At 40.4% G+C, this 27,221-nt stretch overlaps 1 protein-coding gene across 3 annotated transcripts; it reads right to left on the bottom strand.

Annotated features, from left to right (window-relative positions):
- Positions 1-1,150: 1,150 nt before the first annotated feature.
- LOC113127732 (uncharacterized) lies at positions 1,151-27,221 on the bottom strand. Of its 3 annotated transcripts, XR_003295465.1 has the most exons (6): positions 27,116-27,202; positions 24,191-24,345; positions 6,323-6,472; positions 6,081-6,162; positions 5,518-5,856; positions 1,151-3,960 (listed from the first exon to the last, which is right to left on the bottom strand). XR_003295465.1 is itself a non-coding variant. In XM_026302467.1 (5 exons), exons 3-5 carry the CDS (start codon positions 6,139-6,141, stop codon positions 3,569-3,571), a joined length of 792 nt encoding a protein of 263 aa, XP_026158252.1. In that variant the 5' UTR covers positions 6,142-6,162; positions 6,323-6,472; positions 27,116-27,221; the 3' UTR covers positions 1,151-3,568. The 3 variants fall into 3 exon arrangements, 2 of the variants coding, with proteins under 2 accessions (XP_026158252.1, XP_026158251.1); XM_026302467.1 differs by lacking the exon at positions 24,191-24,345 and having other exon boundaries at positions 27,116-27,221; XM_026302466.1 differs by lacking the exons at positions 24,191-24,345; positions 27,116-27,202 and having other exon boundaries at positions 6,323-6,608.

The following is a 27,221-nucleotide window of genomic DNA, read 5'->3' as shown; positions in this document are numbered from 1 at the left end:
CAAATTAAGAAAAAAAAGACCCTGCAGCATCTCAACAATGCATTGCTCCTAACCATAACCATTGTTTCGCCATAATTAAAATAAGCTTAGTGCAGTAGCTACAGGTGTGTGTACCGTCACAAAGCCAACTGTTGTAGCTTAGTATTGTGAGATGTGGGGAAAAGGCAAAACAAACCTTGGACCCTACGTTTGATAAAACGTAAGCGATTCGATCTAGGTGGGACCAGGCCCACCCATGGTGCCGCAGTGGCTGTAGGCTCATCACTACTAATGGTTTTCACACTGGCTTTGTTTTCACATTGTGATTTGATATGTGATTATATTGATTATAGCTTCTTTAAGGTTCTGCTTATATATTCATGTATGATCTATTTAATTAAACAATATAACACTGACATGGTCCATTAAACAAGAGGAGTGTTTTTGCTGTAGATTCTTTAAGTACATTTTGTTGCCAATGCTTGTAAATCATTTTTTAAGTTAAATGTCAAATGCAGGACATTTGCTTGTAATGAAATGTTTTATAGTGTTATTGCTGTTTGCTTATGTAAACAAACTGACTTAGCTCGTATTGCCAAACAGAAGGGAAACACAGCCTGTACAGTGCTGCAGGCTGTGAACAAATATTGTGGCTTTAAAACACATTTGTGTGTTTTATAAAATATGGATGAAGTGTGAACTCAGTGTGTATGAGTTAAAATTGGTAGAAGAGTTTTGTAAACAGAGAAAGAAAACCCACACATGTATATAGAAATGGTGCCACAGCTGTCAGCAGTAACACTTGTCCCTGTGTACCCCTGTGTTCTTGGGGGCAATTAATCCCAGGCCAACTCCCATTTACCGTAACGTTAGGTAACAGCTGTCAGTGCCTCACATAAATCTCAGCTGTTTGTTGACAGAATCTAGCTTTTATCTCCTCTTTCCATCCCTCCACCCCTCTGCCCTGTAACTCTTCTCTGTCCCATCCATCCATCCTGCCTCACTATTTGTCACTTTCTTATCAAGTCTCTTTTGATAACCTCTAATGTAGGCTATAACCAGCTGTAGCCGCTCACCTGACCAATGGCACCAGGCTGTCAGGGTGATAATGTAAACCTCTCTAAAAAGAGATAACAACCCACTGGGATAATTGGCCAGACACATGCTCAGATGAAGCTAGGGGCACACAATGATACACCCGCTCAGTTACCATGGGAACTTGACCTGAAACCCCTGCATACTCACACCTCACTGAATAGATCGCCCCACTGTGTACTTTGCCCAGATTAGGTGCTCGCACGAGAAACCAAATTCAAACATTGAGAGATTATGTACAACAAAGCCTGTGTTTGCTGAGGCAACAGAACTGCTGTTCAGCTGAAACACCAACACAATTTATTCCCCCTGTAATTATGCAAAGGTAACAAGCAGTACACTCAAAACATTCTTTTAATCTCATATATTTACAAATAACAATGTCATCACATCTTCTTTCTTTTTTCAAATTCTTATAATAACCTGACACTGTCTAGTTTCATCGTTTATTCATCATAAAAGAATCACTTATTGTGGGTTATTCAGTGAAAAAGTGGTCTGGTTTCACTTTTTGAGCCCTGCAGCAATGCACAGTCTAAAATCAGCATGTGTCCTCTGGAAAAATATTAAGTGTGTAACTTGGTCCCTCTTGTGGTTTGAAGTTGATGTTACAAGTTTTAGTAATATCTGAAAACCAAGATGCTCTGTGGATGAAAGGATTACTTTACTGACTATTAGCTCGTCCAGATAAAGTTCATTTGACAAAATCATTTCCATCCCAAGGTCCATTTGATAGTTGTTGTTGAGCTTTTTATTGTAACACGTGAACTTCATTAGCAGACGGATAGACTGAGCAGTTCATAGAATATTCGACTTGGCTCAGATCAACACTAACATGGATGAGAAGTCCTTTAATGGCTCATAAACATTAAAATAATAATTTAAATTAGACATAATTAATGAAGATTGCAGACTGTGCAGACCATGTTAAGTGAATAAACTGAAGTGAACTGAAATTCAGCAAACATATAAAAAACAAAAACACATTGAAGACAACAACACAAGATCACAACAGTTTAAGTTCTTAGAATATCAGGACTTCACCGTATATGTGTGTGTGTGTGTGTGTGTGTGAGAAACACATGCAGTCAATGTGAAATTAATGTAAGTCAATGTGAAGTCCTCACAGAAGATCAAAAACAAACGTGTATGTGTGTATCTGTTTCTGGATTAAGAGGAACCATATACACTGGAATAGCAAAAGTGACCTTGTATTAATTTACCCAGTGGGCTCTGCACTATAGCAACATCTTACTAAAAGCTTAGCCTTCCCCTGTGTGGCCCCAACTTAGGGACACCATTAGCAGAAAGTTATTTTGAGTTGAAAAGCACCTTGAATGTCCTGTCTGAAGAGGCTGCACTGAGCTGAGTTTTCACCCCAGAGCTGGGCAAGTTATATACAAAGACTTGAGACAAGGTGAAGATCAGGAAACAGAACAAATTATCTATAGCCATCTTTTTTTTTTTTTTTTTTGTACTGTTGAGCACTGATTGACTTACATGACTTACATGACTAGGTGGGGCCAGTTGGGCCCCACAAGAAGTCCGCTTGAACCCATATGGGCAAATATAGGTGTGGCCACCATGCAAACTGTGGACACACCCACTTGCGACCCATATTTGCAGCCCAAATTGAACCCTTATGGTGCCCACATGCTGGCTGGGCAGTTTTTAAATTTAAAGAAACAAAGTATTACCCCTAAATCTCAGGTTGCTATACATGATCTGGTGCTGTGTTTTCACATTGCCACCTGTGAAATTTACTGTAAGACAGTCTGTTTTTTAATATATATGTCCACCTTACAGAGTTTATTCACCCCAGTCACACACATATTTTCTTAATTCGCAATTCATAACTAGTTCACCAGAGGGCAACATCCAGTCATAATGCAGCCATTGACCTCATGTTTCCGGCTATTTGATATTTCACGCACAAAGACCTCAGTGTTTCTGAAAGATATTTACAGCAGATCTCATCTTTTGAGGTCTGCATGGACAGAGTGCCTTTTTACAAGGCTCTCAAAGAAAGCATGTATTCACAGAGCAGATAGACAATGTGCTGGAGACATATGATGGACACACCTGCCAACAGATATTTTCATCTGACTCTTTCAGAAATACACATACACTCCTGAAAATAATAATCTGTGGGACGAAGGTTTATAGCTCAAGATTAAATTGCACTAGAAGGCAATAGTACTGCATGTAATGAATGTAAGGAAACCAATAATCCTGGCTCCCTCATCCACAACTGTCCACTGAAATAGCAACAACAAAGATATTTTATACACTGTAATGATTATCAGCTATCTTATCACTTCTCAACAGTGTGATTTCTTTGTTCACTTCAGACAAGAGGAAGAATAACAAACCTTTAACCCATGCGAGATGAGTCACTGACTAGATTTTGAAAGAAAAAAAAGTACCTGTTTTTACTCAGCGTTCCAGTCATTTCTTACAGTAGTTCATGATGGAAAATACTTTTGCAAATCCATTATTTTAGTGTGATGCTAAGTAAGACTGAAATAGACAGAATTATACTTAGAGGTCCCTGTGATTTGATGCTATTGCTGTTTGAATGTGTAAATATTCTACTACCTTTGGCCAGAACCTCAGAATTATGAACCAAGGTACTTGCAATGTATCTTCCAGATATGGTGCCCATCAAGGAACAGTTGTAGGGCACGTCTGAACTTTCCCGTTTCAGGAAGCTGCGGATAGTCATCCAGCCCTCGTTATCCATGTGTTTTGTGACAACTTGCAAAGATTCATCTGAGAGATAGTGTGAGCCATGAAACCAGTGGACATATCCATCAGGATAGACGTGGTTGAAGGTGCACACAGGACCCTTACTGCTTAAAACACCCTCAACATTCCCACAGCACTCTGAATGGAAAAACCAGAGAAGAGTTTTGTATTATCCACAAAACATTAGGGACATTTGGTGACCTCATTTAGCACATGAAACCAAAAGTGATTGCAATAACTGCAGTTTTACAGTACCTTTACATTGCTAAAGTATATCCAATTTTTTACTGCTTTACACTTATTGTGCACCTCTTCTGCACTTTTTACTCCACTTTTAATTTATTTGGCAATTAACTAGTCACTTTGCATTGAGACACAAATGACAATGTTATATTGAAACATCTTTTTTTTCCTCCTTTCATCATTCAGTGAGAGATTCAGTAAACTGGATTTTAAGAAGGTACTTCCCTTTGGGAATCATTTTGGGAACTGTCTTTTGTTTTGTTTACATACTGAGATTTTACCATAGACTGAATAAAAACATGGATGATATGACAGCTCCCCAGAAGTAAGCTGATTGCCCACTGGTGGCTGGCCACAATGTCGGTCATGAAGCCCACGGCCAATGGGATGTGAGACAAACTAAAAAGTGAAAATCTAAAACTTTTCTCCCCAAAGGAAATTTGCCTCATTTGGGTAGATTAGCTGGGTAGATTTATTTGTGCACAGGTGGTAATTTTTCTAAAAAAAAAAAAAGAAAAGAAAAACTGTGTATTTACAGTCTTTACTGTACAAAAATATGTTTGCAATATGTGTCACAAAAGCAACCCAGGTATTTTGCTTTGGGTTTTGCTTAATGGGAGGAAATAGTGTGTGTTCTCTCTATGGATTTTTACAGACAAAAGATGTGTTCATCAAAACCTGAAAAAAAATCTTTTCATTGCAACCGTATAACATTAATTACCTCTTTAACTACAGAGATTATTCATTCATCAAGAAAGGTCGTCTAATTGGTCAGTTTAACTTTAGTTCAGCTTTATGAGGTGCAGATTACAATCACTTTAACAAATTAAGCAAATCTAGTCACTCATTTTCTTATAAGCCACAAGGTTTGTGGCAGCAAATGTTCAGTCATTGTTAAAGTAATGTACCATAGTGATACATCATTTAAAAAAGTTAATAAAAATAAAAGCGGAGAAATGACTTAAGCTGTGTGATTATTACTTTTGGTTCAGATGCTCTGCAGTTGTTTTCCAGGTGAGTAGTTTTTTGAGGTTGTCAGAGATTTTACGAACTGACAAGCCAAAGGATGCTCTTACAAAAGATTATGACGTTTAAAACATGAATCGGCCAAGTATCAAGCAGTAATAAAGTCAACACTTGTAATTTGTAATTAGGAAATGTAGAAACATGGCAGTGCATAGCCATGAAAGGAGACCCGCTCCCTATGTAGATTTAAAAATGCATGTTAGTATTTTCTGGTGATTACACCCTGATGACAACATATTTATGAACACTGTGTTTCATTTCTGCTAATAGAGCACTCTAAATAAAAACTGAGCCTTACATTTAAGAATCTAAAGTTTAGATGTACGAGAAAGAGACACGTCAGTTTCATACACATGAAAGCTGTTTTACAGATGCTGTTAAGACGAATTACTGTGTGTTTAAATAAGAATAGAAAAGGTGTCTGACCTTGTATATCCACTCTTGAATAAACATGTGCAGCTCCCTGGTTGGATTGTAGTTTGCACATGTAGGGCTTGGAGTCTCCACTTTCCAGATGCTGCAGTTTTTTAAAAATCAGAGACAGCTGTTGACTTTCATACTCACAGTGGAAGTCACTTAGACTGTCTCTCCTGTGTGCAATGTTTCCATCACTGTTCAAGGTACATAAAGTTTTTCCGTTTTGTAACCATCCCATATGTTTTATTGCTAGTTCATTTGGAGACATGGAGGACACATTGCACTGTAGAATAACCTGTTTGCCACACTCTGCAGTAATGCTGGGGCTCGCACTTAGCTTCACTATCTCTGTAGAAAAAGACAGATATTGATTTCATTAAACTGAGATCTTGTCAGTTCATTTGTATCTTTGTATAATTAACATATTCACAATGTTATATTTAGTATTATAAGATTACACTTTGTTCTTTCTTTTATTGCATTTTTACACTTATATAAACCAGAATAGCTATGTCTTGATTGCAGCACATTTGTAACATCACTAACAAAGACTTTAAACTAGTTTCACATACCCTGTCTTGTAAAAGTGAATGCGGGCAGAAGACAGAGTACATGCAATGCTATGAAACCCATCGTTTCCTGTTTTGAATTTCTCTGTAAAATGGAGAAAACTCAAGTCAAAATAGATTTTAAGACATGCACACTACTACATTTTGGCAGGCATAATGAAACATTCAGCTTATCAGGCAGATTGATCAACCATATGTTTAAATAAAAAAAGCAGCATCTTTGTCCAGTGTTATTTTTGACTGACCTCTGGAGGACTGGTGCTTCTCCCCAGCTCTTCTCTGGTGGTGCTTCTCCCCAGCTCTTCTCTGGTGGTGCTTCTCCCCAGCTCTTCTCTGGTGATTGTAGTCTCTTTATGGTGCTTTCATTGCATATATATCTTCCTTCTGACTTCGCCCTGAGTTGGGAAAGTTAATGATTAAGGAATTATGAAAAGAAATTACCAGGAAAGCTAATGCCTGATCTCTGTAGAGGGTGTGTGCTGGAACCTGAAGAGCAAGAAGAAGGAAAGTGAAGTATGGTGTGGGTGAGCGTGTGAGAGCAAAAGCAACTGAAAGAGAAACAGAAAGATGGGGAGTAAAAGCCTATTCATGAGCTGTAGAAGCTGCCACAAGTAGTGACTTGTATGACTGCCTTTGATGAGTTAGCCATTAGTTCATCATGTCTATGTGATATATTGTTCAAACTCTGGCAATTGCTACAGGGAAATGCTCTGAAGTGTCAGTTAAGTAGTTTATTGTACCTTGTGTAAGTTTATTAGTCATTTTATCGGAAGCAGCTGTGGAGATAAACACACACACACTGTTCAGACCTTGATTTGTTTCACAGGTCAATACAAGTGGCAAACAAGAAACCAAACACTCATATTTGTGACATTCACAGGACACATTCATTCATATATATGTATGTGATATAAAGATATTTAATGTGTTTATAACTTTACAGGATTGTCCCCATGCTGTCTGAGAGCATTATCCACAAACTATTATCAATTATGGTCATCTCAGCCATCATGACCTGTATGGTTCATTTTGAATCTGTTCCCATTTTTAGTCTCTAAGGTATTTAAATTTTGGCTAAATATCACTCTTGGGATTCTATGTTAAGAGAGTTTACCAGTTAGATAAGCCAAGAAGAATAAACTGTACTGGCCATGGGTATCCTAATACAAAACCTGTGACAGCTAGAGCTCACAGTGGGGATGTTAAGAGTGAGGTGTTATTGTGTGGTCTCCACTTCATTTTGAAGTGCTGCCATGACTGATCTTTGAAAATACATTTCCCTACTGTATGCATCCTCACACCGTACTGGTTTTCAATGACACTTACAGTATGGATGTTGTTTAGAGAGCTGTGTGTGACAGTCACTGGTAGCTTTTTGCTTAATTAAGCACTGGCAGGCATGGAGTGACGGAGAGAAGAGCAATGTCTACAGATAATTCATGTCTTCAGGTGTGACAGATGACATTTACCAGCAATTTTGTGAACTTAACATTCTGCAACTTAAGAAAACAGTCAAATAGACAAATGAGCTGAAAATAGCACAGACAGAAATAAATGTTTCCAGAAGCAACTTAAAGGTGCAATGTGAAAGATTAGCAGCATCTAGTGGTGAGATTGCAGAATGCAATGTGCACCCCATTTTCAGGCAAGAGGGAAATTACAGTGGCCATCACAAAACTAAATGTGGTTCTTTATCTAGACAGTGTTTGGTTTGTCCATTCTGGGCTACTGTAGAAACATAGTGGTGCAACATGAGGAGACCTGCCCCCTATGTAGATTTTAATGACTCAGTCTAAGACTAAGAAATTCAATGGTTGGTATTACACACTGACAATATATTAATGAATATTATACTCCATTTCTGCTGACAGATTCCTCTAAATATTTCACATTGAACCTTTAATATAAATCAATGTGGTAAAATAAGAGCAGCAGGCTTCTGCTGTTTACTTGGCAATCATAATGAAATGTTGTGTCCCTAACATTCCTAGAGTAGTATAATTTTCTCATAGTAATATCAATTACAGTTCAGCATTTTTCAATGTCATGAAGCTATAAACTCACATCAATACAGTCATTACAATTTTTACGGCAGTGCTGTTCTAAGTGACCTTTGTGGTAAATGTAATGAGTCACTCTGGGATGTACCTAAAAGGCTGATAGTAAACATCTTGACTCATGATCACTGTGACTTTGAAAGTAATATTTCCCCCACTGCTCCATTACATATTGTTTTGTTGATATCTTCTGTATGTTGTTAAAGTTTTTATGAAGAAATACATTTAAGAGATATTTGGATTAGTCATATAAATATCATAATAAAAAGTTGCAGATTTCAAAAAGAAAGCCATTCAATAAGTATGTTTGTACTGCTTTAAACTTATTTTCAGCAATTCTTAAACAATGAAAAATGTTGTTTATTTATATGAGACTTTTCTAATGTGCAGCTATGGTTTGTTTAAAGGTGAGCTGCACTGATATTACTGTACATATCAAAGTCTCAGGATGTACCGATACATATATGAAAAGCTATCATAAAGCCTTTTGTGACTCGAGAGGGTAAAATCTGACAGACTGCCTCAAGTAACATACTCAAGGCAATATAATCTGCTACTAACACACTTAGTCGACCAGTCCAATAGATAAGACTGTGGAGGCAACTACAGCTGCTTTGTTAAAGTTCAGGACTGGCTGTGGTCATGGCTGAAAAATAACTTGACTGTTATTAGGACACAGGATGAAAACAGTGATCTAAGAAGTCACAGTCAGGCCCTTTGAAAAACCCACAGTCCTCTCTTAAAGGTTTTGTTTCACCGTAACAGTGTCACTTCACTTCTTATCTTTGAAAATAATTGTAATTATTAGCCATGTCAGTTCATATAGTGTTCTGACTCCCCTCAACAATTTGCTTGCACTTTACTGAGATGTAAGAAATAGTGAAATCAAAGGCATGACCAACCGTCATCCACTATCCTGTGTTATATGTGCATATTTTTCTTTTTCCTGTTACAACACACATGCCAACTGCATCTAGTAATCCTCAACAACATAGTTGTCAGCAGGCTCATCTTATTAGCATCATTTCCACAAGCCAAGCAGAAACACTGCTAAACCATTAGAAGTGGTTGTTTTTTCCTGCCAGGCTTCTACCTGACACAGACATGCTCCAGTGAATCTTTTGTCTCTTGGCTGCTATAGTACCTACACATAAAGTAACTCTGTCAGGTTTACTGAGTGCTGCAGGCTTTGCTCAGTGCTGCAGCCGTGCAGACTTCAAATCTGCTCTGAGCTATCAGTGGATCCAGATCACTGCTTGAACCCTTTTCCTCAGGGAGATACACCTTTCATTCAATACCAAATGTCTGTGTTGCAGAATATCATTTATTTTACTGCTGTTCACAGTCTGAACCTGTCTGGCGCTTCAGCAGAACTCCAGTTTATGTGCTGTAGTTCAGGTTGCACTACGTCCATAGGCGGCTGTATTGTGTTATATAAGTGTATAATAATAGAGACCTTTATTAATATTCTTTCAGACTGAATTCTGGTATTTTCTTCTCTCCTCCCTTTTCACTGCAGGTTTTTATGAGTAGTACAACAGTAGATAGAGTCAAATCAGCAGCTGAACCTCATTACACTCTGTCACTTGGCTTTTGTTCTTCCTCGACACTTTATCTATTTGCCATTCTCTGCCCTTTTTCTATGATACAGTGTTTTATTATACCTCACTCTTAATACAATACATTTGATACATTACAGTTCTTGTATTTCTCTCAAGTTATTTGTATCATTATCAGCTGCTCAGCCTACATGCAGAATAGTGTCAGTGTTTTTATTCTTGAAGTATCAAGTTTTGACAGATTCACACCTCCCATTTTTCAAATCTTCTATTATTGCTGAAGTGTTGGTCGTATCATAATTTGTGTTGTTTTTTTTATTCACAATCCAGACCTCCCTCACCTCTCTGTCTCTTTATAGCTGCCATCCTTAACTGATTAACAGATATACTGTATTATACATGTATGCCTCTCCTTTAAGGCACTTGCTGTTAATAGTATGTATTTAAATTCACATTGACCCATACTATTCATGACTTCCTCCCACTGAATGATAACTTTTATCAACCAGTAGCCCAGTGCTAGAATATTACTTACCCCTCTGGCTAGGTATATATAGGTATGTATAGGTTTTGTTTTACAGGTAATGAGGTTAATTGCATGACTTTGATGCAGGCAAATTGAATTGAAATAAACGATAATTTGTCCATAATTCAAAACCAATCAGACAAGACAGCAAGGCTGGAGATGACAGCAGTATTACGATCATCTAGCAGTGAACTGAGGGAAAGTGGTCAATATATTGTATAAGCCTGGGAGCTGATACAGTGATTGGTAACAGGTGTGCAGGTGGGTGCAGGAGTCAGGTGATGAGGTAAAGCTGGAAACCCTGAGGAGTGCTGGATAGTGGGAAAAGGGCAGAATGATGAATAGGACTTTACACAAACTATATTTTTATGTGTCACAGTAGGAAAAGGAAAGATGGCTGGATTCGTTTTACTGCCTCAGTTTTAAACAGTCCTGGTATTGCACATGCCATAAGTTAGTGGGACACTTAACAAAAGCAATTTTATGTTTTCTACTGACAAGTCAAAATCTCTGCTGTGAATAAGGAACATTCACATATTTACCACAGTTTTAATACAATATCAACTAAAATAGAAGTGGTATCTAAAATAGAGGTTCTCATCAGACAGGTCTGAACATGGGGCCTCAGTAAAAGATTGTAGTGTTGGACCAGTTATGTTCATGGTTTTGTTTTTTGGTTGTTTTTTTTTTGATTATTTTTTGCCTTTATTTGAAAGGACAGTGGAGAGAGACATGAAACTAGGGCAGAGAGCAAGGGAAGACATGCAGGCATACATGACGGCCGGCTCCGGAGTCGAGCGTATATGGATGGGCACACTACCGCTACGCCACATGTGGCCCCTTGGCTTTGGTTATTTTTAGTGGTTAGAATACCATTGTTCACCTTAAAGTATACAGTAATTCTTGATATACAGTAACCACCAACTTGGCTGCAACAAACTAAGAAGAGGGAAGTGTGTGGTTAGCAAAATTATCTAAACAACTTAATCTGAAAGTAAAACTAAAAAGGAAAACTAAAACTAAAAATTCATTGCACTGGAAAACACAGAGAGTACAGAAAGAACAGCAGGTTGAAGTGAAATCTGTTTAATAAATATTTATAAAACTCAGCTTCTATCCATCCATCATCTATACCCTCTTATTCCTAACCAGGGTCACAGGGATCTGCTGGAGCCTATCCCAGCTCTCTTTGGGTGAAAGGCAGGGGTCCACCCTGGACAGGTCACCAGTCCATCACAGGGCCACATAGAGACAAACAACCTCACACACTCACACTCACTCCTATGGGCAATTTAGAGTCACCAATCAACCTGACATACATGTTTTTGGACTGTGGGAGGAAACCAGAGTACCTGGAGAAAACCCACACAAGCACAGGGAGAACATGCAAAGGCGAACCCACGACCTTCTTACTGTGAGGCAACAATGCTAACCACTCAGCCACCATGCTGCAAAACTCAGCTTTACTAATAATTTTAATAATCATTTTTGATTTCTCTGTCAAGCATGTCTTGGTAACTAACTGCTGTAGTTTACATGTCGGTAAATTCTAAATAATTTCTAAATTATTTACTAGGACTCTCTAGTTTGGAATTGATTATAGGCAAACAGAAATACTGTGCAATTGAAACTCATGCAATAAATGAATCCCACTTAATTGCCAAGGTAATCTAGACAGTAACAAATGCTATTAGTATTTCCAATCCCTAGGATACTATTAGGAAAATTACAAGCTCATAAAATAAAGTGTTACCAGGACTGTTTAAAGCCTGTATGCAGTGTCTGGCTCCTTTTGAGTAGTGCTGCTGTGTTCTCACATCTGACCCAGTGAGCTGCTATTAGCAATAGGAACGATGGCCAACACTACAAAAACAAAAGGTTGCACTAAACCAAAATGATACATTAAAGCCCTTATCATTTTCTTTTTTCTATGACTGCTGGTACTTATTCCCAAAAGAACCACAATTAAACAAACTAAATAATGTAGATTAAACCTGTGGCCTTTTGGCCAGTGAGAATCTGAAGCCCTGGAACTGGTTCATGTTTTGCGCTGTCTGTAATTCATTTACAGCTGTGTGTGTACACACTCACAGACATGTGAGATACAGAAATGTTTTTACTCACTGACTCATACTGCAAAGAAAAAACACAGTGTCAAACTAGCTGGCATTTTCTACCCTGCAACCCTGTGACACTGCAGCTTAGTTACATGGCAGGTTGAGTTTTATCCTGCACTTAATTGCTCTAGGGGACTAGATTATCCATAATCCTAAGATTTATTTGTGGGTTTGACATGATTTAAAGTGCTGATGTTTAGCATCTGGTAAACAAAGTTTGACAGCAGTTCTGCTCTCAGGAGTTCAGTTACTGTACATTTGACTCGCACTTCGGACTGGTTGTTAGTAGACTGCAGATTGGTGAACGATTATGTCATTATTTTTGTTTGTTTTTATTTAGGAGCTGATTGTCACAGCATCAAAACTTTTTTGCCCACAGTGTCATGTGGCATGACTGTGTTCTAAAAAAAAACTATGTATATAACCTTTCCTAGATGTCACTGTTGACTTGTGGCTCGCAAATATCTGAAACATTCACACTGACATGTTCGGAGATCAGTGTTTATCAATGTTTTCTAAAGTAAAATAACACCAAACAAAGGGTGAAAGATTTTAAAATGGCAGAATCTAAGTGTTTTCTTGAACCTTTTTAAAATAAGCTGTTGATCTTCTGAGCCTTGACGGTGCTGGTACAAGCAGCACACATAATTCCTGTTGAAAACTTTAGCTCTTAAACCCCCTCCAAAGCCTCACTAAAGCTCAGCGTCAGCAATAGAATCTAAGTCATGCTGACATTTAACTCTAAACATCCTACAGAACCTTCCATTTAAAATGTCATTTGCGGTGTTCTTGGCAACTGATCCGAAGCCTCCGTGTTTTAAATTATATCCCTAGAACAAATATATTTTGTTCAGTTTTCAATCAATTCAAAAAAGTTATTTCAATCAAGTTCCAAAGGCTGTGTTCAGATACAGATTGCTGTGGTTAAAAACTATAAATTACTACTCACAGACTCAAATTTGAAGTTGGTCAACACATGAAAATCAGGATCATAATGTCCTAAACGGGGAGGATTTGTATGTTTGAAGAGTCAGTGGATGTTTTAGTCTTGTATAGATACCTTAGGTTGGTATGTAAACTGCTTCGTATACACCACGTTTGTTTTTTAGACCTTTTGGCAACAGAAAGCAAATATAACTTCTTTGACTCTCGTTTGCCTTTGAGATTTAGATTTTTCTAAACAAAGTCTAGTCCTGTGGTTCAGTGCTGAGAGAAGTTATTTCTCATTTTTAGATGCTTGCAGAATTCCCTTCTTGGGTCTCAATATAAATCTGTCTCTAAAATGATGTTGTGTATTAATCCCAGAAAGATTTATGAACAATTTATGAAGCAATATCCTCTCACCAAAACTGGCTCGTTATGAATTCAGGTTCAGGTAAATAAACAGTACAATATTCATGAAGGATTTGGCTCAGACGCCAGAACACTATGAAAACATCGTCTGCTTTCTATTCAGCACATTATTATCTGGGTCAAGTTAGTAGCCACGTTATTTAGTTTTCCCCACACCTACTGCCACACCTTCAGCTCACATGAACCTTGAATGCTTTCCTTTTCATGTCAAGCCTGAGCAGGTGTGTTAAACACACCAGAAGCTGAGCATTGCTTCACTTTATTGTATCTGAAGTCTATATGCTTGAACCAACATGGACTTATTTCACTTGACTTGATTTAAATTGACTCTTTACTCTGATAAATTTTCTAGTAACATAAATGTCAAAGATGACAATGTGAAAAAGTAGAATAATATATTTAGGTGAGGTCTAAACATCATAGTGATGGTTCAATGTGTAATATTTACTGCGACCTATTATCAGAAATATAATATAGTGTTCATAAATATGTTGTCAGTGTGTAATCACCAATAAATAGCTACCATTACATTTTCTTAATCTTAGATAGGGAGCCGGTCTCCTTTCATGAAAGCAGCCATCTTACATTGCCATGCTAATACAGTAGCCTAGAAAGGACAAATAAAACACTAGCTCAAGACGGGGAATCTCATTTTGATATGAGATTTCACAGCCACTGTACCTTCCTTCACGCCTGGAAACAGGGGTGTGGATTGTGAGGGTTTCTTTGAAGGTTGTATTCTTTACCACTAGATGGCACTAAATCCTGCACCATTCAAAGATATAATGATGATGAATCTTGTAGACAATATCAAATGCAAAGCCTATTGAAAGCCACTTAAATGCACCATTGTTCTCTTAAGCTAGGGAATTTTTAATATTCTAAACTCGTAGTTACAGATATAATACAGATATTTCATATTTGAAGCTATTCTGCAATGCTTTACAGTCACATTTGTTTTTGTGTTTTATAAGAAGTTAAATGTCGTTTTAAAGAGACAGTACACTTTGTCCTGCCACCTGATCTGTAATGGAACTAATGCACAGCTTGACAGAAAATATGATGCAGTTATTATGGGAACACAGAGAATAAAGTTAATAAAAGTACAGGATTACATTTTTTTTAGTTTAGAAGATCTGCATATGCTGTATATATTGTTTTGTTATAATTAAATGTCTATTTAGACCTTTGTTTACTTATAATACACCAGTGCGTGACATGACACCCCTGCCCAAAAACATCTTACAACATATTTTCTCAAAGGTGACCTTTAGCTAATAATGATGTGTTAAATAGCTGTTAATGAAACAAATGCTATTTGCAAATGCAATACAGTGTTCATAGCCAATGCTGGGCAGATTTATCTGCAGGATAATATATCCCTTTCTCAACATTCCCAGTTCACAATGTTTCTGTTATTTCAGTTTACTCATGAGCCTGAACTCCAGGCTGGACTCTACTATTAAGTTTTCTCCTGGTGCTCAAACCAAACTGACACATAACATGACTCTGCTGTGGTCCCTCCTCTAACTACACTGTCTGTGCCCTCTATTTGAGCCCTTAAACTTTAAGGACAACTCCATCACACACAATCATGGATCACATTTATGAGCTGATCTAGAAGCTTCACTGCACCCATAAACACACTCCTCGGCCCAATCTCAAGCCATAAAAACAGCTATCACACAGTTAATGTCTACTGGAGTACTCAGGGTTGGGAAGAACCCTCTGATTGGTTTATGAGAGTTATGTACAGTTTTGCAGTGAAAAGAAATAATATGAATTGTATAGATGAGAAGTGTGGGCCGGGGGCTGGACTCAGTCTTGTATAAAACAGAAATCACCTAAATGAATATCCTCTGAAATTTGTTTTCAGTTTACTTCAATATATTCTCCACATCCCCCATCTGGTAATTTAATGTGTGTGGAAGATGTTTTGCTTTTGTCAGCAATGTCAGCTGACACGATACCTGTTTACAAGCAAATATAAACAAAGTGACGCTTTAAAAGGCAATTCTGAGTTGAATATGTCACACTGCATGGACATTTTGTCAGGGTTGCTGTTGGGGGGGTTAGGAATCGGACCAAGGATCAAGACAACAAAAACCAAGGAGACGAGACAAGAGGGTCAAGGTCACACACACCAAGGGGGAAAACAAACACGATCAAAGGTCTGGGGTCACACACACCTCGGGGACACACCAGACTCACAAAAACAAACGAGGTCAAAGGCCTGGGGACACACACACCTAGAGGACACACCAGACTCACACAAATAACAAGGTCGAAGGCCTGGGGTCACACACACCTCGGAGGACACACCAGACGCACACAAACGAACAAGGTCGAAGGCCTGGGGTCACACACACCTCGGAGGACACACCAGACGCACACAAACGAACAAGGTCAAAGGCCTGGGTCACACACACCTCGGACGACACACCAGACTCACACAAACGACAAGGTCAAAGGTCTGGGGTCACACACACCAGACTTACACAAACGAACAAGGGTTGAAGGTCTGGGGTCACACACACACCTCGGGGACACACCAGACGCACACAAACGAACAAGGTCAAAGGCCTGGGTCACACACACCTAGGGGACACACCAGACTCACACAAACGACAAGGTCGAAGGTCTGGGGTCACACACACCAGACTTAAACGAACAAGGGTTGAAGGTCTGGGGTCACACACACACCTCGGGGACACACCAGATGCACACAAACGAACAAGGTCAAAGGCCTGGGTCACACACACCTAGGGGACACACCAGACTCACACAAACGACAAGGTCGAAGGTCTGGGGTCACACACACCAGACTTACACAAACGAACAAGGGTTGAAGGTCTGGGGTCACACACACACCTCGGGGACACACCAGACGCACACAAACGAACAAGGTCAAAGGCCTGGGTCACACACACCTAGGGGACACACCAGACTCACACAAACGAACAAGGGTCGAAGGTCTGGGGTCACACACACCTCGGGGACACACCAGACTTACACAAACGAACAAGGGTCGAAGGTCTGGGGTCACACACACCTCGGGAACACACCAGACGCACACAAACGACAAGGTCGAAGGCCTGGGGTCACCCACACCTCGGAGGACACACCAGACTCACAAATAACAAGGTCGAAGGCCTGGGGTCACACACACCTCGGAGGACACACCAGACTCACACAAACGACAAGGTCGAAGGTCTGGGGTCACACACACCAGACTTACACAAACGAACAAGGGTTGAAGGTCTGGGGTCACACACACCTCGGGGACACACCAGACTTACACAAACGAACAAGGGTCGAAGGTCTGGGGTCACACACACCTCGGGGACACACCAGACGCACACAAACAACAAGGTCGAAGGCCTGGGGTCACCCACACCTCGGAGGACACACCAGACTCACACAAACAAACACACAGACTAAAGGGACAAAGCAAAAACAAGAGGGACTAAACATGTGGCTAGGTAAACAAGAAGATGAGACATGGTGAAACACACATACAACAGAGGCAGACAAAACTTAACTGAAACCCAGGAGAACAAAAGGCAGAGACGGCAGATCTGGCAGTAATGGCAGACAAATGGCAGACAGTAATGGCGGCCTCTCCGGCGGGCGAGGGTCCGAGACCTCTCTGGCAGGCGGCCTCTCCGGCGGGCGTGGACTCGGGGCAGTTCTGGTGGGAGCAGAAACGGCTGTGAACGCTCTGGAAGCTGAGATGGTTGTGGACGCTCGGGAAGATCTGGCAACTGAGATGGCTGTGTAAGCTCTGGAAGCGGAGACTGCGGAGACTGCGGAGACTGCGGAGACTGCGGAGACTGCGGAGACTGCGGAGACTGCGGAGACTGCGGAGACTGCGGAGACTGCGGAGACTGCGGAGACTGCGGAGACTGCGGAGACTGCGGAGACTGAAGGTGAGGCAGCTCTGGAAGCTGAAGCTGAGGCAGATCTGGAAGCTGAAGCTGAGGCTGAAGGTGAAGTGGATCAGGAAGCTGAAGCTGAGGCGGATCAGGAAGCTGAAGCTGAGGCAGCTCTGGAAGCTGAAGCTGAGGCAGCTCTGGAAGCTGAAGCTGAGGCAGCTCTGGAAGCTGAAGCTGAGGCAGATCTGGAAGCTGAAGCTGAGGCAGATCTGGAAGCTGAAGCTGAGGCAGATCTGGAAGCTGAAGCTGAGGCTGAGGTGGATCTGGAAGCTGAGGCTGAAGGTGAGACGGATCTGGAAGCTGAAGCTGAGGTGAACCCGGAAGCTGAAGCTGAGGCGAATCTGGAAGCTGAAGCTGAGGCAGATCTGGAAGCTGAAGCTGAAGGTGAGGCGGATCTGGAAGCTGAGGCTGATCCGGAAGCTCTGGAGACTGTGGCAGTTCAGGCCAGTCCAGTGGTTCCGGCCAATCCAGTCGTTCTGGCAGCTGAGACGGCGGTGGGTACTCTGGAGGATCTGGCTGCTGCAGAGGAAGCTCTGGCAGATGAGGCAGATGTGGGAACTCTGGGAGATAGAGGAAGGTGGACAATCCAGGAAACTCCGGGAGCTTGGGCAGGTCTGGACACGGTAAGGACTGTGACCGTTCCGGTGGTTCGGGCCCTTCTGGCAGCTCTGGCCATCTGAGTGGCTCTGGAGGTTCCGGCCATTCCGGTAGTTCCGGTTCAGACCGCTGGGGTGGTACTGGATGCGATGACCGGCGAGGCGGCACTGGAGGCGGCACTGGAGAATGCGGTGCTGGGGAGTGTGAAACTGGATGCTGTAGCGAGGGAGACTGCTGTGGCGAGGGACGAGCTGGGTGCTGTGGAGCTGGGTTCCAGATGAGGCTGTTTCCCTCGTTGAAGGGCCCCTCGTCCTCTTTCTCGTCGAGGGTCTCCCAGTCCGAATCGCTGGGGGCAGGTTCGGGCGTGACGGTGTACCAGGGAACAGGCGAAGGCTGCGGGACCGAAGGCTGTGGCTGGTACTTCGCAGGCTGCACCGGGGTTTGCTGCCTGGAACGGCGACGATTTCAGCGCCTTGGGCATGATAGGGGCTGTAGTGGGTGACCCCCAAAGTGCATTATTGGGACGTAGGTAGAGGGGTCATCCATGGAATCGTCTGATGAGTATTCGCTGTCTAGGGGGTCCTCTAACCAGGACCCTATGGCGTATCGCGGCTCATGCTTCCGCACTTGGTCGGTGAACCAGGTGAGAATATCCACCTGGTCAGAGGCTTGGGCATGATGCTGTGGTGTACATGGCGAGGAGGGAAAGGTACGGGTAATGAAGGTTCCCATTCTCAAACAGTCCACGGCTGTGGCTAAAGGGGGGCAGGAACGGAGTTGTTGAATAACCTCTCTCTGGTTTCGCCTGAGGCATCGAGAGGACATGGTGGCCAATAAAAAAAATCCTGGGTTGTCTGTGGTGAACAATGTGGGCAAGGCAGCAAAAAACTACTGGGCACGGTTTGTACCAGGGAGGTGGAAAAAATGGGCATGGTCCATTTGCTTTTTTAGTTTGGCTAGGTCATACTGTCAGGGTTGCTGTTGGGGGGGGGGGTTAGGAATCGGACCAAGGATTGCCCACTCTGGTACTCAAGGTTAAAACGAAACTTTATTTTAGACAGAACTCAAAAAGCCAAAACATGAACCTAGAGAACTAAAGGGACACAGGTACATAGGCCAAGGGTCAAGACAACACAAACCAAGGAGACGAGACAAGAGGGTCAAGGTCACACACTCACACACCAAGGGGGAAAACAAACACGATCAAAGGTCTGGGGTCACACACACCTCGGGGACACACCAGACTCACACAAACGACAAGGTCGAAGGCCTGGGGTCACCCACACCTCGGAGGACACACCAGACTCACACAAACAAACGCACAGACTAAAGGGACAAAGCAAAAACAAGAGGGACTAAACATGTGGCTAGGTAAACAAGAAGACGAGACATGGTGAAACACACATACAACAGAGGCAGATAAAACTTAACTGAAACCCAGGAGAACAAAAGGCAGAGACGGCAGATCTGGCAGTAATGGCAGACAAACACATATGAGGGCAGATGACCTAGCAAGGAACTGAGACAGAAACGAGGTACATGAAGGGAAGAACACAAACGAGGCACAGGTGAAAACAATCAACAAGTTGGGTCAAAGCAAAGTGGAAAAAGACAAAACAAAACCACATCCCAAATGAACCTACAAGATAAAAGCACAAAACAGGAACTCAAAAACACCGATCCTGACACATTTTTTCATTTTGCTTTGATTTGTGCAGGGTTTTTGCACAGGCAGATGGTTTAACATGAGCCATCAATTTGGAATTTAGTGCAAAAATATTTATTTACTTTTTAAATATGTTTTATGCCGCTTATTCTAAACCCTTTATTGACAGAAATATGTTTATGCAATGAACAATATGTGTATACTGTAAGTATAGATGTTTACCCTTGTATACTCTTACATTTGACTGCAAGGCTTTAGAGTCAATCTATACTTCATGTCAGCGAGAGCCACATTATAGTTATTGTTCGATTTGTCTGTTTACTCACTGTATTTTTAGATCTGGTCTCTGAATGCGTGAACTTCTGGAAGAGGAGTTAATGCTGCAAATGCTTCATTATACTGTAGTTTTTTTTTTACAGTCATAATGACCTTTTTCAATGAAAAGCGGCAGACCAGAAAGATAATATAAAGAGGAAATGCTAATGATTAGCTTTTTTACCTACCACTATAACATGCATTTCATCAATGTTATTTCATTTGGAAAAATCCACTGCCCATCAAATAAAAATGTACAATTTTGAGTCATGAATGCAGATAATTGGATCAGATTCGAGGATCATGATGTTTGAAAGATCTCAACATCATTGCCGGGTGGTCTGCCCATTGTACTGAGGTACACAAAGCTATACTGTATGAGAAATTACCCCCTTGTTGTTAGAAAAAGCTGCAGCTACCTACATGAAAAATGAGTCACTCATAAGCATTGTGCTTTTCCATCTGTGGCCTCATGATACAATTAATTTCACCATAATCTACAGGCGGTTTCAAGCATCAAAAGGATCTGAAAGAATATTCTTGATTGTAGTGCAGCTGCATGCCACAGCTGGCAGGAGCAGGATTTTGAGAGACTTAAGACCGGAGAGTAAACCATAACCATCCTAGAATGAAAAGGGTATCGCTATTGACATTAAAGATGTGATACCTTTAACGCAGCAGAATGCTGTACAAAGTTTTAAAATATTTTTTAAAAAGACAGTATACACTTTTTAAACATTACTACAAGTTTAATTAAGTGACTGATTACAGAGCCTAAACTCAACCCTATTATCAGAAAGGAAGGTTGATAATGGATATCTGCATTATTATTATGTTATGTAACATTTCTAAAAAATGTTTCTAAAATACTTAGTAACAGCAATAAAAGGGAAAACCCACTGAATTTCACAAATCAGAATTTGTTTATAGATGTTCAGAAATACTGCTGCATGTGTGAAGAAAGACCTGTTCTCTATAGCCTGTCCCTCAATTCTGCCTGAGGCTAGAGACTCGAGGCTACATTAATTAACATTAATGGTTGGTGGTCAAGTTGCATCATGGGTAACGTTGTACTGGTACAGCTTAATTAATATACTTTATTGTCTTTATTGTCTAAAAACAATGAATGAAAATGAAAAACCATGAACGCCCATCCATCAGACCTCTACATTTTGTACTCACTGCATCAAGGACAGGGCTTCGATATAACATAATTTCTAAGAAAACTGGAGTGAAAAAGCAACTGAGAGAACTCTAGATCAGTGCTGCTGCTTCACATCGTTTGTATCAAGAAAACCACAAAACATGAACTTGTGCCTGATAACCGTGACATGGCAAGAAAATGGATTGTCTTCTGCAGCAAATTAGAAAATCTCGACTTAAACAGTAAATATGTGACACTAAGCCATACTGAGTTTCCATGTTCTTCCAGTGACTGCATAGCTTTTCTATTCAAACGCCTTTAGTCGTATGGTTTAATAAGCAGTAGCACAGTATAAGTTGTCACAGTGATGTTAATAGCCCTAACAGATTGTCACTGTTCTTGGAAGTGGACTGTTATAGGCAAGGCAAGTTTGTTTATATAGCACAATTCATAGACAACTAAACAACACAAGTTATACTTGAGCTCCACATCATTGTTCTGTGTAATTAAGTCTCTATTTTCTGGAACATCCATTTCCAGTATCCTTGTTGTCATTTATTTGGATTGCAAAAGAAATAAATCTAATATTTAAATACATATCATATGCTTCTGGTGAGCCTGCTGGTGTCATCATCAGTTTTGATGCAGGACAAATTTATGTTTGAGTAAGAGGTTATCATTCTGAGACCAGCTCTGAAAGGATCAGAGACATGTTTTTTGCAGCGAGTCAGGAAGCTAATCTGGCTCAGAGCATACAGGGTAGCTGGCCTACCTTCTTAGCAAACGTAGAGCCACGCTCAAACTTTGATGCCAATGTTTGAGGATTAGCCTCTTCTGTCCCACTTGCACTTTGCAGTTGCTGATATGTTATTCCAGCATTACTACTCCCAAAATATCTTTTATTTTGGCTCGACTCCCAGATGAGATTCTGGCTTCTAGAGGTATTTTATGGTAGGATGATTAAATGTGGTTCAAACTGCCTCAGTGAAAAAGATGACCCCCTGTGTGATTAACAACACTCAGACAACTACTTCACACTGAAGTGCTTACAGTACAGACACGGCTTTCACTGCCAGAGATTTAAAGTGGGTATATTCACCTTAATTATAGGAAATGATTAAGGTAATTACAGTGAGATCACACCAGGATCTCTATGCCATCCAGCCTGTTATGAGCCGTCCATATGCCTGTCACAGAAATTTGTTTTTAATTGTTGGGTTTGCAGGGCAAATGTATATATTCTTCTTATGTCAAAATTCTATTCTTTTTTTTCCTGGCACATTCATTGCTATCTAACTAACTTGACCTTCTGAACAGCCAAGTTAATGTGAAAACATTTTGTTCATTAGGACTTTTATCTGAACTTTTTCGTTTATAGTGTAGTTCATAATTTTTTAAATATTTAAAGTTGTGTTCCCCTTTGTATCCCCATTCAAATGACCTGACAGTCTGATCAGAGTTTAGAGTGGAGGAAGCAGTTAAAAACATTCTTGTTTTGACACTTTTTCCCCTTTTCATACACATTTTTCCATTAAAACAGACAAATTTGTCTAGACTCAAACAATATCTGAACAGACTCTGATTTCAAGCTGTGAGCCTCATACAGACATAACTATTTTCATGTTCTCCACAGACTCCAATGTTCACTGAGACCAGGGTGTTTAAAGAAGATGATAATAATAATAATAGGACTTATCTAATTTGTATTGCATTCTGCAGTTTAATAACAAGACTGTACAGACGTCCATACGCTTTTGTTTGCAGTACAAGTAAGTTTTCCAATTGTCCATGGGTGTTGTAAAATCCTGTTTTTGACTATATCAAAAGGGATTGTTATGTTAAAATTGTTGTCAGTCTAAGCAGAAAGGTCAGCAAGTTAAATCACTTGTGAGGTTGTACAATATTATTCTATATCTAGTGTCGGGCTAACAAACATCTGAGGAAAAGAGAATTACTTGAAGTGTAGTTTTATTAACATGAAAATCATCTCTTTAATTTTTAAACATCCTTTATCATCAGACAGTGCAGATGAGGTTGATCGTAGCATCAAATCATTTTGCAGGCATTTGGTCATGAAGCAGACAAATTAAAGTTTTGCTGTGATGAAAAATCAAAGGATAAGAAACTTCATGAATGTATCAATGGCATAATGACAAAAAAAGCTAAAATGTGAACTTCATGTTGAAGCTAGATGTAAAATCAGTGGAGCGTCACAGTAAGATTCAATTTTTGACACTGCCGTCTGAAGAAATACAAAAATAACAGCTGTACAACACAGCTTCATGACTTCAGGTGTTTAGGCAGCAGTCAGGGCTCAGTAGTTACACAGATGAACAAAACAGACCTTGATACAGCACAGCTAAAACAAGAGTGAACACGCTGCCTGTCTAGACAATTGAACTGATTGAATCAAGAGCATATCTGTTCCACCAGACATGTGAGACGTATGACTGAAAAATGTGACTGTAAAACTTTGGGTTGCCAAAATACTGTACATGAACCACAATGCTACATTAATACTATAATGGGGGCTAAATGCATTATGTCTGTCCAAAGGGAAATAACGTCATGACATAGGAATACAGACTAAATAGGTTCTGCTGCTCAGTTAAGTGACAACGCCATACACAAACTTCCAGAGCTTAAAGACCTTCACTATAAAAGGAAGGAAACCCATTTCCTCTTTCTATTGTTAAGGCTGATGGACTGAAGTGTTTGTGTTAACCAAGGGGGTGCCATCCCTCTTCATGCTCTCTCAAATTGTCCCTTGGTATTACATTTTCAGCCCAGACTCCATATACAATTATCAGAATTTCTGCAGCCTTACACTGTAGGTGTTCTCACCTCCCTCATGGCTGCTCAGCTTAGGCTCATCCATCTGTGAACCGACTATGTTTGGACGTGCAGGACTGACGGTGTGTATTAGCCTCGCAGCTTCACCCGGGCACTCATCCATTGTGATTTAGCGAAGCTGAGAACCATGCATTTCAGTCCGACAGCTGAGGAGAGAGTCCAATATTTATACTTTTGTTTACACAGCGCTGTGGCAACCTTAATCTGGCAGTGATGAGAGGAGGAGATGGTGTGTCTACAGCAAACGTATGTGTTTGAGAAAACACTTGCAAATCTGCATTCATGTGTTTCTAATATCTGATAATTAAGTTCACATGAGAAAGAAAGAAAGAATTGAACTGTTTGTTTTGACTTTTGCAACTGTGAGAAAATGGAGAATTCACAGGGGAGACGTTTATCCCAGATGTGTTCCATATACAATTGCTATTCATAGAAGACACAAGCCATGCTCCCGGCAATAAGACAAGAAGTATTAAGAAGAGGGAAGCTGTGGATGAAAATGCAAATGGAAATTTTCATTCACCTCCAGGATGCACCATTTCCACTGTAAATTAACCATTGACTGTGGAGCTCTTGACAACATTTGCCCATCAGCATAACTCACTAACAACTAAGATCACCATTCATCACTGAAAGGGCCTCATAAAGGTATGACTCTAAATGTCATCCAACAGAGAATTGCTACTAACAGAGTGCCGGTCAGATCATTAGCCTCTACTGATGTCCCCTTCAAAGGCATTACCCTTCATAAATGATAACCCTGTCCATTAGCGATAGTGCAAAAAAATGAACTACTGATGAAAATGGGCTCTGTCATTGCTCTCACACCTCCATGACCCTGTGACTGAGGACCATTCCCTCGGTGGGAAAAGGAAACTTCATCCATTAACTTTGCCTTATAGGTCACCAACATGGAAAAACACTAGGACAAACATCAATAATATGTTCGTGCAACAACAGTCCCAGCACGTTCAAAGTGTTAAGTGGTGTCCTTGTTTGGAGATGAGAATGGTTTCCACTTCAGGGTGTGTGGTTCAAGGGATTGGGGGAGAGGAAGTGTAAAAGACACACTAATAGACTCAATGGAACAACTTTGAAAGTCCTCAATGCAAGATATGTATACACACATGGTCATCATGTGTGTTCCTGCCATGATGTGTTTAAAATTGCCAGCTATCATTGTTCTGGTGAAACAAACTGTGGAAAGGAGAGGTGTGGGCTTTCCACTCATTTTCCTAACTTCAAAGAAGGGAGGCAAATATTTTCCCAACATGACAGCATGACAGAAGTATATGCACTATTTTATATTCAGATTCATTTCAAACATCCAGGCTTGTCTGAACTTTAATCCAGTGGGTTATGCTCCTCATTGACTTTAACATTTTCATTTGACATCCTCAGCAGCGAGCAGCAGGGCTCGCCTGTTGTTGTCAGAGCCATGTGGCTCCTGAATGTAGCTCTAATCTAGGTGATAGTCAAAATCAATAGACGTTTGAGAAGAGACACTGCCAAAGACTCACTGGTCAAATCAGTCACCTGAAATTACTGAGGCCATACAAAGAATAGCTGCAGGGCTGTGTTGGGAAATGTCAAACGCAACGATGCAAGAGCAAAGCACATGATCCCAAAAAAAAAAAAAGCTAAAGAGAAGTAGAGAGGGAAACATGGACAGGAAAGATCATGAGGTTACAGGTTGCAGACCCTCTTCCTCTTTTTCTGTAGGAAATAGCTGAAGTGCTTTACAATTCTGCATGTGTGTGTGTGTGTGTGTGTGTGTGAAGGGACAACAGAAGCACATCTGACCTTTAAAGGTCCTGTGTGAAAGACTGACAGGTTTGCTACAGTTTATCCTAATAAATCATGTAGCTTTTATAGCAGCAATAATCAGTATTTTATATTTGCAATGAACAACATGCCCACTTGTACATTATCTCTCAGAGTGATGAGGTCAGGGAGAATTAATACTTTACTTTACATTTCCCCTCAGCTCTCCGCTGTATAGCATTTCAAACTAATTGCTTTCACGACATTGTTTTCAGCTGCAGTAAACAGCTGGTCCCAGTAAAAAAGGACTGAAAGCCCACTGCACACTACCTCCCCAGCACCACTTCTTTTTCATGGGTGTAGCCATTTATTTTCTGTTTTTCATTTACCTGTGGAAAACAGCTTTTATCATGTTACATAATCAACCTTTTGAATGTGGAACAATTGTTTACATTTGAAAGGAACCAAGGTTAACCTGAATGTCACATTCCTGCTTTACACTGGTTCTTTCTTTCCTCACAAAAAAACACAGTTTGCTAGAATAGGTTTCCGTTTCTTAGGAATATCACCGGTTTGCCAAAAGGACTTCCAGCTGGTACTTTTCCTGAAACGCCTCTTGTTGATTACCCTTCAGAGAAAACTGGACCATGCCTGAGCCAAATACAACTTTAAAATTACACTTATATAAAGCTTCAAAATGTGCCATGCTGAGGTAGTCATTCTGGGACAAGTCAGCTGCATTGCTTTGATGTCAAGGGGGTAGCTCCATGGCCATTTGGTCCAAAACAAAACTATCAGAAATGTCATTTTAATCCAACTGAGAACACCTCTCACATGGCTGCAGGGCTTGATAAGTTTGCCGACAAAACTTAGGAGGAAAACTTATCGTTGAAAGATTTTAGCTCTGGTGAAAATAAACACTAAAAAAATGCCATTTTCACTTAGGCTACAGACTTGTTCAAGAGTTGTGATTACTTTCTGATGTTTTGTAATGTACAGTATCTTGTCTAAACCAAGCAAGGCTGCTGTGGCTCACGTTGTGTTTATATTATCATACGTTGCACCCAAAAACACAATCAAGTCTACTGTTATTAAGGTTTTGTCTGCTGCACAAACACCAGCTGGCTAACGACAAAAAAAATTTCCTCTTACCTTCAGCTTTTCTGTCTGATAGATGCTGAACGATGTTTAATTTGCAATGCACATCTCTCCTGCGCTGTTTGTTATCTTGCACTCATCACTGCTCCACTACTTACAG

This window comes from Mastacembelus armatus, chromosome 1 (assembly GCF_900324485.2).
Source record: "Mastacembelus armatus chromosome 1, fMasArm1.2, whole genome shotgun sequence".
Lineage (NCBI taxonomy): Eukaryota > Metazoa > Chordata > Actinopteri > Synbranchiformes > Mastacembelidae > Mastacembelus > Mastacembelus armatus.
Note: the sequence above shows the minus strand (reverse complement) of the source record. Positions and strands in the feature narration are given on the sequence as shown.